At 37.1% G+C, this 12,496-nt stretch overlaps 1 protein-coding gene across 4 annotated transcripts in view; it reads right to left on the bottom strand.

Annotated features, from left to right (window-relative positions):
- Nucleotides 1-220: 220 nt before the first annotated feature.
- PAN3 (poly(A) specific ribonuclease subunit PAN3) overlaps nt 221-12,496 on the bottom strand; it is a 159,289-nt gene continuing 147,013 nt past the window's right edge. For 3 of the 4 annotated variants that reach the window (XM_003913715.5, XM_009191690.4, XM_009191692.4), the window contains 2 exons: nt 6,471-6,609; nt 221-3,155 (listed from right to left, as the gene is read on the bottom strand). In XM_003913715.5, coding sequence (XP_003913764.3) covers nt 3,015-3,155; nt 6,471-6,609 — 280 coding nt within the window. In that variant the 3' untranslated portion in view covers nt 221-3,014. The remainder of the gene's footprint in view (nt 3,156-6,470; nt 6,610-12,496) is intronic. The other variant, XR_002518255.2, reaches the window with a different exon arrangement.

Below are 12,496 nucleotides of genomic sequence, written 5' to 3'. Positions count from 1 at the left end.
TAAACACCAAGTCCCCATATCTGTCTTAGTGCCTAGAACAGATCCAAGGACACAGGAATAAGACTTAAGGACTATTTGATAAACTAATGAATAAATTTGCTGCCAATTCATCCAAATACAAAAATTCCTCCAAAATGCAGAGGAAATAACCAACCTTTTAAAACCGAATCATAAGATAAACATCATCTTGTTATATGAACAGTGCAAGAAAAGGACAAAGTTATCTCTGTAATTCTTTATTAAAAATACTGCTGTACACATAGAGACTGAAAACAGGATTAAAGATGAATAACACAAATTGGGTCATGACATTAGAACTTAACATATTGGTGCTTTTTAGGGAAGTTGCTGACATCCAAATCACAGAACCAAGGTCAAAAGCAAAATACAAAGGTACCCTCAAAAATATTTACAATGAAGTAAATACACTAACAGAATTTAAAACAGGTACAAAAACTGGAAATGACCAATGTTACATGATTTCAAGGGTTGTCCTTTCTGTGCTTTTATCTGTCACGACAGGAAGGTGTGGAAAGTTTATATCCTTAATTTGACTACTCTCAGATATTAAAATCTTTCTATGTATTAAAAAGACTTTTAATGGAACAACCTCTTAAATGGAATTACACTATGGAAAACAGGGCTCCCCCAAAAACACCTAGGCAGAACTGAGAGTTCTTTGAAAACCATTCCCAATAAAAACTAAATGAAAAATAAATATAAAACAAAGCTTAAAAAAATATGCATTACCTGACACCAACCTTTTCTGGCTGACAATATTTATTCATGAAAACATATCAGCTGTCTACCTTTTATATGCAAACCAAGTCCTGAGGTTAACTAGGGGCTGAAGCAAACTAGCGTTTAGGATGCAAACATTCTTGGATTTGTGATGTAAACTTGCCTTGCAGAGGGAAGTTTGCTGGTCTATACAGAATGAGAAATTCAAGCCCTATTTTAACCCCTGCCCTCTTCAGCTTTCACAAAACATTGGTCCACAAATTAAATTTTCAAAAAGTTCCCAGACCCCAAAACTAAATAGATGATCCCCTTTCATTTTCAAAGAAAACAATATTGGAAAAAATCTCCAGCCCGCTTATAAATTAAGCATTTCATATTTCTTCTAGAATACAAGTAGTTCTTTTTTGTACAAAAGAATTACAATATGATTTGTCAAAAAACATATAAAAAGACAGCTGCTCTTCCTCAAATACATGAGCTAATGATAAAAGACTTTTGCATGTTAATGTCTCCAAGTTCTTGTTCTTTTTACATAAAAAAGAACATTACGGTGGCAAATGTTAAGTATCCTTTTAATATTGAACATTATGTTCTTTTAAAATCCATCCAGATCAAATGCAGTAATTTTCTTTTTAACTCAACAACTGATGCTACCAAACGTGGACTCAATATACTTGTTAAAACGTGTAAAGCGTGTCTCTAGTCTTCAAAGCTTTCAGATGAAGAGAGGTGCTTTTTCTTGATGCAAATCTCAAGGCAGAGAAAATCATTTTAAAGCTTATAAAAAGTGGACAGAGAAATACTAAAAACTTCTCTGAAATATACAAATATGTGTAATTATTAAAATTGAAGACAGTAACATCAGTTGCAAGTGCTTGTGAGTCTGTCCTGACCTTTTGAGTTTCCACATTTTCTTCATCGTTGCATGGTGAGCACCCAGTGCTAGTAAAACATTCAGTGCTGGGAAAGGAGATAGAGTCTTCATTACTGATTTTAAGAAAGAAAATTCCTATGTATTTGGCAGTCTTCAGTATCAAAGTATAGGTATTTCATTTACTAGAAATTCCATGAATACCCAAGTTTGGCGACAACTGCATGTCCAAATATTAAGAAAGTTAAGAGGAGGAAAATTCCAAACTTTTGAGATGGACTTATTCAGGAATATCGCACAGAGTGAGTTATTATCAAAAGTACTATTACTTTGGGCTAAGCAGTGACTGCAAAGGCACAGCAGATCGTTATCCCTCCAAATTCAGGCTGTAAAACATCAGAAAGCTCTTGATACCAGACCACTGCTGAGTTTAGTTCATCTTCTGAACAGTGTCTCTGTGTCTGTCTCCAGTGTAAAGGACCATAATAAAGCTGTGGTTCAAAGAGCAGAACTTCATACAAAAGAAAAAAAAAAAAAAAAGCAAACTGGAAAGAACCTAAAGTAATATACTCCTGAACTTTAGGCCTTTAACATTTTTCTTAATTTTCTCCTATTTAAAAAATTTGCATAAATGTAAATGTATCTGACTAGCAGGCAAATGTCTTTTTAAAAAGGCTCTAGTTGAATTTGAAGGAAAGAGCTATACATGCTCCTTCAGTTACTGTTTATCTGATCTTTATTCAGAAAGGATTTAAATCAACTAACGGGAATTCATATCCAACAATTCACTGGTATTTTCTTGGTTTGTTCTTAACGAACAAAACAAAACAAAAATCTCAATTTGAACTAACAGTGGGTGGCATACAGAGAGCTTGCATACAATACTCTTACGAGAATTATGTACTATACTGAACTTCTATGAAATTATTTACCTGGTCCATAATGTTATTCAGGGCAACCCGTCCCAAAAAGAGCAAATTCTGCAACCCTCAATGGCAAAAATGCTGCCCAGCATTGCTTCCCAAAAATGTCCTTGCAAACAGTTTCCCTTAATAAGTATACAATGTGGCAAAATTTCAAAGATCAGAAAAAGTCTTTAAAAAATTAAAATTAGTGCATATACAAGTGGAAAAAACAAAAGCAGGAACATCATTCACCTGATGGTGCTCCTAAATCTAAAATAAATTCTTCACAGATATAGCCTCCAATGGCAGCCATAGCTCTCGGGTAAGTGAAACATTCTTCCTTTCAAGTAACAGTGTACCTGACTGAAGTGCAAGCAGCTTCGCTCATCTCCTGTTCGTTTCCCAAATGTGAATGAGATGATGAAAAGTTCAGCTGTAGTGCAATTTGCTATTGGTTAAGTTCCTTAGCCATGTCCTGCGTGCTTTTTTAGCAAATACTACAACTGACCATTCGCAGCTGCAATCAGTTCTTGAAAAGTATTTTCAAAGCAGCGCTTTAAGTCACTGTAGGTCACCACGAGTACACTCTTCTCATCTCTGGAAATCAGGCTTATTTTTTCTGGCACACCAGCATCTAGCTGAAACAATATATACACAAGATATGAATTCATAACATGCAGAAAAGAATTTATCTACATTTGCAGCAAACATAAGTAAAATATTTAAATTTTTTGGTCACATTCCCTTTCAGATATTCATAAGTACTTTACATCATTCACTAGTATGCGCATAATTTTCGACTCAGACATGTTCACACAAACACTGCCCTATGTTTCTAACTATCCCTTCGCGGAGCTTAATGTTCGCTTGCATTATAGTCTACCCAGTTGATCCTCAATAATTTTTCTCCCAGTATCTTCCATTTTTGGCATCATGAATTACAATGCAAAGAACATACTCATCTACTTAATTTTTTTCTTCTGTAGTATTTTTTTCCTTAGGAAAAATACTTAGAAGTATAAATATTAATTAAAAAATGTAAAGTATTAAGAAATTGGTCTTTAAAAATTTTTTTAAAAACACAAAAAAATAAAGTAGAAGTGGTTTATAACTTAGTACATAGAACCAAATTGTTTTCCAAAGCATATCAGACACCATGAATTTATAAGTTTTTAATACTTTTCCAGCAACCCCACAGCAAATGAGCACCTTGCTATTTAAATTTAGATTTTAACTACTATTATCAAAGTTTTTTTCATACATTTACTTTGGTATTTCTGCTTGTGTGTAAATGCTAGTATATGATCTTTACCCACGACCCTAATGGAATTTGGCAGTAATATTCCAGTGAGGTCTTTATAAAGCATAAATACTGACCCTTTGTCTGTCCACTGGTCTTGTTATGGTTTTCACTTTGTTATTTTCAATGTACTTTTTAATTTCATTAATTGATACAAAATTAAAACATGTTTACAACTCACTGAAGGCTCAAACATCCAAATCATTTACCAGATAATTTCTGTCATTACTTCTACCAAAATAAGCTTATATAAAATCTTAATTTTGTATAATCAATCTGGCCATCCTTCCAATTTATCACACTCTTTTCAAACTTAGAATATTGTCAGACTTCAGATTTGGGGTATTATTTACTACTAGCTAGTTCATGATGTGAAATATAATTTTCTTCAAATTTTCAATTATCCTAATTTCATTATTGATAATTTCATTATTGAATGGTCTTTGATGAATTTAATGAATATTATCCTTCATTATATGATCTTTGCTTAAGGCAACTGTCCATGGCTTATTCCATATTATCTACTTGTCAGTGTTTGTTCTGGTTCTATGTATTTTTAATTACTGGTGCCCTGATACTATGTTCTAAAATCTGACAGAATTATTTTCTACATACTGCTCTCAAGAAAAGGTTTTTCCCCTAAGAGAAATAAAGGGAAAATAAATATATAACTCATACTGAATTAGTTCAATGATACATATAGTTTTGTGCAGTCTTATTGCCCAGGCTGGAGTGCAATGGTGCAATCTTGGCTCACTGCAACCTCTGCCTCCTGGGTTCAAGCGATTCTCCTGCCTCACCCTCCCAAGTAGCTGGGATTACAGGCATGCACCACCAATGCCCAGCTAATTTTGTATTTTTAGTAGACATGGGGTTTCTCCACGTTGGCCAGGCTGGTCTCCAACTCCCGACCTCAGGCAATCCGTGTGCCTCAGCCTCCCAAAGTGCTGGGATTACAAGCATGGGCCACCGCGCCTGGCCAGTTTTGTGCAGTCTTAATGTAGGTTATTGACAATACTCCCTATAGAGTTTTAAGGAAGTTAAAAGAAGGCAAAGTAGTGCTTAAAAACAAACCATAACATTTTCCCTGAAGGGTTACCACACTGTACATTAATAGTTCTAAATCATGTGCTACAGTAGATGTTTTTTCCTCTAGTACTTATAATTTAGGAAAGTTTAGACAAGAGTGAGTAAATGTTTTTATGAAGGGTCAGACAGTAAATGTTTTAGGTTTGGCTTATTGTTTATTTTACAACTCTTTAAAAATGTAAAACTATTCGAGGCTCTCAGGCTATAAAAAAGTAGGCCCACAGAATGGATTTGGCCTGCAGGCCACGGCTTGCCAGCTCCTGGTTTATACATAAATCTATACAGAGACAACATTTACTCTTGGAGACCAGTTCTAAACTTCATAATGCCAAGTAATTCATAAGGAAAATGTCTTCTTTCTTTTCTCTGTAATTTTTGTCTTTCCCAACCTTTTCTAAAACATAATGCTGCTGGGCATGGTGGCTCATGGCTATTATCCCAGCATTTTGGGGGTGGGTGGATTGCTTATCTCAGGAGTTTGGGACCAGTCTACATGGTGAAATCCGTATCTACCAAAAGGACAAACATTAGCTGGGTGTGGTGGCATGTGCCTGTGGTCCCAGCTATTCAGGAGACTGAGGCAGGAGGGAGGATCACTGCAGCCCTGGGGAGTCAAGGGTGCAGTAAGCCATAAGTGCCACTGCACTATAGTCTGGGTGACAGAGCAAAACCCTATCTCAAAAAAAAAAAAAAAAAAAAAAGCTCACCTCACCTCTCAAATAAATTTATGATCTATTTTTTTAATCTACTTAATTCATCTAATCATCAAATTCACCATTTATAACAGCTGAACCTGCTAGTAACTAATGTCACTAGTATTGCACTTTTATTATTTACTACTTGATTATAATACCCATAGTTAATAATAATTTGATAACACCCAACGTAACTCACAATGATTCAGAAGGGGTTCAATTTTTTAAAAATAAACATAAATTTATTTTTTTGGTTTTTACCACTCATTGTTTTATGTGGCATAACAAAACCACATGTAAACAAAACATTGCATAAAGGAGGGAAGCAGTCATTTTATAATACTTCATCATAATAAAAAGATCCACAATAAAACATTCTAAAATGATTCATGAAGGCCAGGCACAGTGGCTCACACCTGTAATCCTACCACTTTGGGAGGCTGAGGCAGGCAGATCACTTGAAGTCAGGAGTTCGTGACCAGCGTAGCCAACATGGTGAAACCTTGTCTCTACTAAAAATACAAAGATTAGCTGCGCGTGGTGATGGGTGCCTGTAATTCCAGCTACTTGAGAGGCTCAGGCAGGAGAATCGCTTGAACCCAGGAGGCAGAGGTTGCAGTGAGCTAAGATCATGCCACTGCACTCCAGCCTGGGCAACAGAGCAAGACTCTGTCTTCCATCGCCCAAAAGAATTATTCATGCAATATTTAAAAAATCCTCCCATTGTAAAAAGTGTTATTAATAAAATGTCTTACAGGCTACTGTAAGAGTACATCCTGATTTCTTATGTCCCCTAGTATTTGTAGAAGATACAACTCTATACACATTATAGGCAGAATCATGATCTTAAAAATCTAAATACAAATTACCTTGTTAAGACAAGAAATGATATGACTGAGGTCAATCCAGGGAGCACCCGCTTCTGTCACCTGATGAAAAAGATGATCCCTAAAGAGTTTCAACAGATAACGGTCTCCAGTCTCTGACCAAGTTGGATCCTTCTGAAACCTGGGGGAAATTAACATTTTACCTCAGTAACTCATGCTGTATGCTCTGTGGCCATATGTCTATTTTTTAGACTCAAAACTAGTTTAATTTTATTTTTTTCCCAATAAGTAAAAAATTGGGAGGGAGTCTGGCACAGTGTTTTTAAAACCAGTTTGACTGAACTAGTAAGTATATGAATTCCAGTTTTCAGCCAGCAGCTGTCAGGGGGACATGATCCCTTACGCATTCCTATTTTATATGGCCTCTTTATTTCAGCCCCCACTATTAGATAAAATGGAAAAGATAAAAATGTCTTAAATCTTCTTTTCTTCCTCCCACTCTGTAGGTTACAAAATAGAGAGAGGTCAGATACACCTTCTACTTCACCAATATGTATAAAACAGAAAAATGTTTAGCAAACAAAAAGGAAGTAAGTATCAGTTTCCTACCATTCCACGTGAAAGCAAGCTGTAAAGAAGCAGATGACCACTGTGAGTTTTCAGTGACCTTAGGAATTTACAGTCTAGTAGGAAACAGACTTTACTCAAATAATCAAAGAAAGCTGTAACTGCATATTTACATAATGCTCCTAAAAGGGGTATGACATAAAAACAGAAACATGAGTTCTTCTAGTGGGGCAAGGAAGGTTTTCCAGAGGAAGTAGTGGCTGCCCTTCCCAGAAGAGGGATGCTCCCTCGTCAGAGATCGGTATTTGCATGGAGCACTGAAGCAACTTAAGGAAGGTCATGTGTCTGAATGGGTTGGGGGAGAAAAGAGACGAAAAGAAGACAGAGTGAGGGCAAGGAAAGCGACAGAGTGAAGACAAGAACAAAGAATGGGGGATGAGGACAGAAAATTAAGTAAAAGGCAGATTCGAGACCAGGATAAGAAGTAGGTAGGGATCAGACTACACAGCTTAGGTCATGTTTTAAAACTGGGTCTTTATTCTAAGAACCAGAGGAGAAGCTCACCATACGGTTTTAGCACAATCATATATATATGTTTTGCAAAGGTCACTCCAAGGACTTCCAATTAAAATAAGATTAAATACCCATTTATCGCTGCTCCCTTTCAACAGCCCATCAAATTGACAGTAAATGTCTAAAAAAAGGGAATAAACACAAGGACAAAGGGATCAGAAAAAGCAACAACAGTGAAGAAGAGATAATCATGAACATCTGGAAGGCAGAGGCAGATAGGCAAGTGGGATGACTTAGTAGACCTGACAAAACTGAACCCTAATTCTACAGGGGATGTGGGAAGAGGGTGCCCACAGGAAGCAAGCCGCCCACACTGGCATAGCTCAGAAACTGAAGCCACAGAGGACTACTAGAAGTGCAAGTTTGGACTGAGGATGAAAATAGGAGGATTGAGAAAAGGTTCTATAAACAGCAAACAGATAACCCATCTCTTAACCCCACCCCCACCTCTGTCTGGCAAAAATCTGGAGGTTTTACTTTCTAAAAAGGGTGAATGAGAGAAGCTCGAGCCTCAGGGATGCCAAGCAAACCAGAAGGTGAAGAGCTGAGGAGTGCTGGATGACACCCTATTGAACAAATGCTTTCCCTCTGTGTGGTTCCCAAACCTGGCTCGTCAGGCTTATACTACAGACAGTAGAGGTTGGAAGATTCTTTTCAGTGGATGCTGACCTGTCCAAGACAAATGACAATACTTGAGAGTCTACCAAACACAAACAAAAATCATGTATAACAACATCACACTGCTTTATCATACAGAAAGGTTCAACATTCTATAATCCCTGCCCTCTCACAGGCTTCCCATTGGCTTTTTAGGACCTTATTTTTAATACGAATGGGCAGCTAAGTATCAGAAATCTTTTGAGGAGGAAACAAAACAAAACAAAATAAAGCAAACTCTTGATTCCTATGAGATACTGCAGGGAAAACGGAACAAAACTTAAAACTAAGACAAACACCAACCACCAGTAAAAATCTATTAATTGACGGCCTCAGAGAAACAAGAATTAGATGGTACAAGACAAATATTCAGAAAACAGAATTGTTCTTGGAAAATAAAAATATGATAGCAGAAATTTAAAAATTCAAAGAATTAGAAAAAAACCCTTTAATATAATTGAGATAACTGCCTAGAAAGTAGGACAAAAAAAATTAGAGATATAAAATAGAAGAGAATATCTGAAAATCAATTGCAAAGGTCTAACATCTGAGCGATGAGAATTTCAGGAAAAGAAGTTATTAAAGAAACAATGAAGACCATGTCCCAGGACTGAAGGACGTTAAGTTTCCAAGATTAAATGGGTTCACACCTGTTAATCCATCATTATGACTCAAAACCCACACCAAGGAACATCACTGTGAATTTCTGAACATCAGTCACAAAAAAAAAACAAAAAAAAACACACCACACCAAAAGCTTGGAGGAAAGAAAAGATTTAGAAAGAAAATGGCTTTGAATCTGCCTGGAAGTTAAAAGGAACAATGCTTCAAATTCTGAACTATCATCACTATTATTTACTTATGTACTGAAAAGTACCCACTAACACAATCACTCAAGAGAAATCAGAAGTATAGAAACTGGGAACGAAGCTATCATTATTTGCAGATGATATAATTAAACACCTGGGAAACTCGAAGAGAATTTACTGAAAACGACCCAAACAGAAGGTACCAGAGCATAAAATTTAAAGAAATCAAGAATTCTCATATACACAAATAACAAGAAGACAACAATGGGGGAAATTTTCCCGTTTATAATAGCAACAAGATGAAATACCTAAGAACACACACTCAGTATGCTATAACTATATAAAAAACAACTTAAATAATTACTGAAGAATGCATACCCAAATGCCTAGGGAAATGACATACCATGATCTTGGATAAGATGACTCAACATCTAAAACCACAAATGTTCCCAGAGTTTAAACATGATAAACAGGCTATCTTCCCTATTAAGAAACCATCAGGTTTATTGGTTTTTTTTTTTTTTTTAACTAAAGCAGCTGATTCCAGAATTTGTACAGAAAATTAAATAGTATTAGGAAAATAACAAAGTGGTGCCCAATAAATGGAAATGGAAACACTACTGCTAGATTGTCAAAATTCAATTTCATGACTGAATTAAAATAGTATGGAAGGCTGGGCGCCGTAAGCCCGCTCTTTTCCGTAATCCCAGCACTTTGGGAGGCCGAGACGGAAGCGGATCACAAGGTCAGGAGATCGAGACCATCCTGGCGCAACACGCAGTCCCCTGTCTCTACTAAAAATACATAAAACAATGAAAGCAGGCGGCGGCTCGCAGTCCTGCCACCGGGAGGCTGAGGCAGGAGAATGGCGGAACCCGGGAGGCGGAGCTTGCAGAGCCGGAGATCCGCCACTGCACTCCAGCCTGGGCGGCTGGTGAGAGCCAGCCTCTGCCTCAAAAAAAAAAAAAAAAAAAGAAAAAAAAAAAAATAGTATGGAAGAGGTGTGGCTTCAAACCAGTGGGGAAAAGCTAGATTGTTCAACTATTCAATAAATAGCTTTTGGACTACTACGTAGTCTTGGGGACAAGGGGAGATGGACTTACACCTTATGCCCGATACAATTTCTAACTATGTAAAACATTTTTAATATGAAGAAATGAAACCACAAATGTTCTGGAAAAAACCATGAAATAGTTCCATCATAATCTTCGAGTAGAAAGAAGCTTTCTAACTATGATTCAAAATCCAGAAGCATAAAATAAATTTGGAGGCCGGGCGCCGGGTTGGCTCACGCCTGTAATCCCAGCACCTCGGAGTCCCAGGCTGGTGATCACAAGGTCAGGAGAGATCAAGACCATCCTGGCTAACGAAAGTGTCCTCGCCTCTACTAAAAATACAAAAAATTAGCCAGGCTGGAGGCGTGGCATCTGTAGTCCCAGCTACTCGGAGGCTGAGTGGGGCAGGAGAATGGCTGCAGAATCCCAGGAGGCATGGAGCTGCAGTGAGCCGAGACTGGGCCACTGCACTCCAGCCTGGGCGACAGAGCGAGACTCCGTGTCAATAAATAAATAAATAAATAAATAAATAAATAAATAAATAAATTTGGTTAATTACAGTACATACACAGATGTCTCCAAGGGTGGGAAATGAGCAGTCAAAAAAAAAAAAAAAATCACAAAAAGAGTGAATCTCTTTAGCTCTTATATATCAATAAGAAAGACAAGCAATCCAACTGAAAATAAAGATGGGCAAAGGATACGAATTGAACAGGACATAAGAATGGATCAATAGCACAAAAGAGATACTCAAACATGCTCGTTAAGAGTAAATAGAACATAAAACTGCATTTAAATTCAATTTCTCACCTACAAGGTTGACTACAATCTAAGAGTTTGAAAAAAGTATTTTGGTGAGGCAGTCTCATGAATTACACACAGGTAAACTATTCTCCAATAGCTATGAAATTATTGTGATGTACCGACTGACCTAGCAACACAATTGGCTTATATTTACATATATATAAGATTAAGTATGCACAAGTTAGTCCCTACAGTATCGCCCACCCTAGCAAAGGGCTGAAAACAGCCCAAATGCCCATCCATAAGGAACTGGGGAAATATACTATAATATATCCACAGGATATACTACTACCAGGCCATAAAGTGTGAGGAGACACACAGCACAGTGGATAGGAGCACACACTCTGGAACCATACTGCCTAGACTAGAGTCCTGGATCATATACTTATTAATTATGCAACTTTTGTTCAAGCTATTTAACCTCTCTATGCTGCAGTTACTCTGTTAAATAGGAATAGCAATGGTAACTCCATCACAGGGTTGTTATGAGGAATAAGTTAGGGCATATTTGTAAACTATTTTGAATAGTGCTTGGCATATACTAAACATAGATAAAGATTTCTAAAATACACAGTTATGACAAAATATACCGTATATGGTTTACAATTTTTATATATTTAAAGAGGGAGGGGATAAGAATATATAGTTGTATTTGTAACTCTGGAATAATACAGAAGAAACTAAAAATATAGACGGATGGGGGCAACTGGGAATAGATATTGGGGATGTCAGGAATGAAAGACAGACTTCTACAGTTTTCACTGCAAACTTTTCCTACTTTTTACTTTATTCATAGACAATCTATTTTAAAAATTTAGTTAATAAAAATAATTTCCTGGCTGGGCGCGGTGGCTCATGCCTGTAATCCTAGCACTTTGGGAGGCAGAGGCAGGTGGATCACCTGAGGTCAGAAGTTCGAGACCAGCCTGGACAACACGGTGAAACCCCATCTCTACCAAAAATACAAAAATTAGCTGGGCATGGTGGTGTGTGCCTGTAATCCCAGCTACACAGGAAGCTGAGGCAGGAGAATCGCTTGAACCTGGGAGGCGGAAGTTGCAGGGAGGCGGAGGTTGCAGAGAGCCGAGATCGCCCCATTGCACCCCAGCCTGGGGGATACAGAGAGATTCCCTCTCAAAAAAAAAAAAAAAAAAAAAAGGGTAGCATTTCCTGAGGACTATCTAGAATTTTATATACATTCACAGTATCAATAATGTGTGAAAGTAGAATAATGCCATTTTCAAATTTGCAAGACTAAACTCACCTTTTTCAGGAAGCTACAAGGACATGCTCCACTAAGTCCAAAAAAAATAAATAAATAAACAAAGAAAAAAAGCAAGAAACCAGGGTATCCAACACAGAGAGATAATGAGAATTCCCAGATAATAGTGAAGGGAAGTTCCAGTTCTAAAGTGTAAGCACGTGCAGGCTTAAAGTGTAACCAGCCCATTTAGGAACAGGAAGGGTGGAGGATCTAGAGCCAATTCTCTAGGTGGGAGGGAAAAAAAGGAACTGATACATTACCTATTTTTGACCATATGGAAAGGTGTTTTGTAACACTAAATACAGAATTCAACTCATGTGTGCATGTGTGTGTGTGTGC

This window comes from Papio anubis, chromosome 15, assembly GCF_008728515.1.
Source record: "Papio anubis isolate 15944 chromosome 15, Panubis1.0, whole genome shotgun sequence".
Classification (NCBI taxonomy): domain Eukaryota; kingdom Metazoa; phylum Chordata; class Mammalia; order Primates; family Cercopithecidae; genus Papio; species Papio anubis.
Note: the sequence above shows the minus strand (reverse complement) of the source record. Positions and strands in the feature narration are given on the sequence as shown.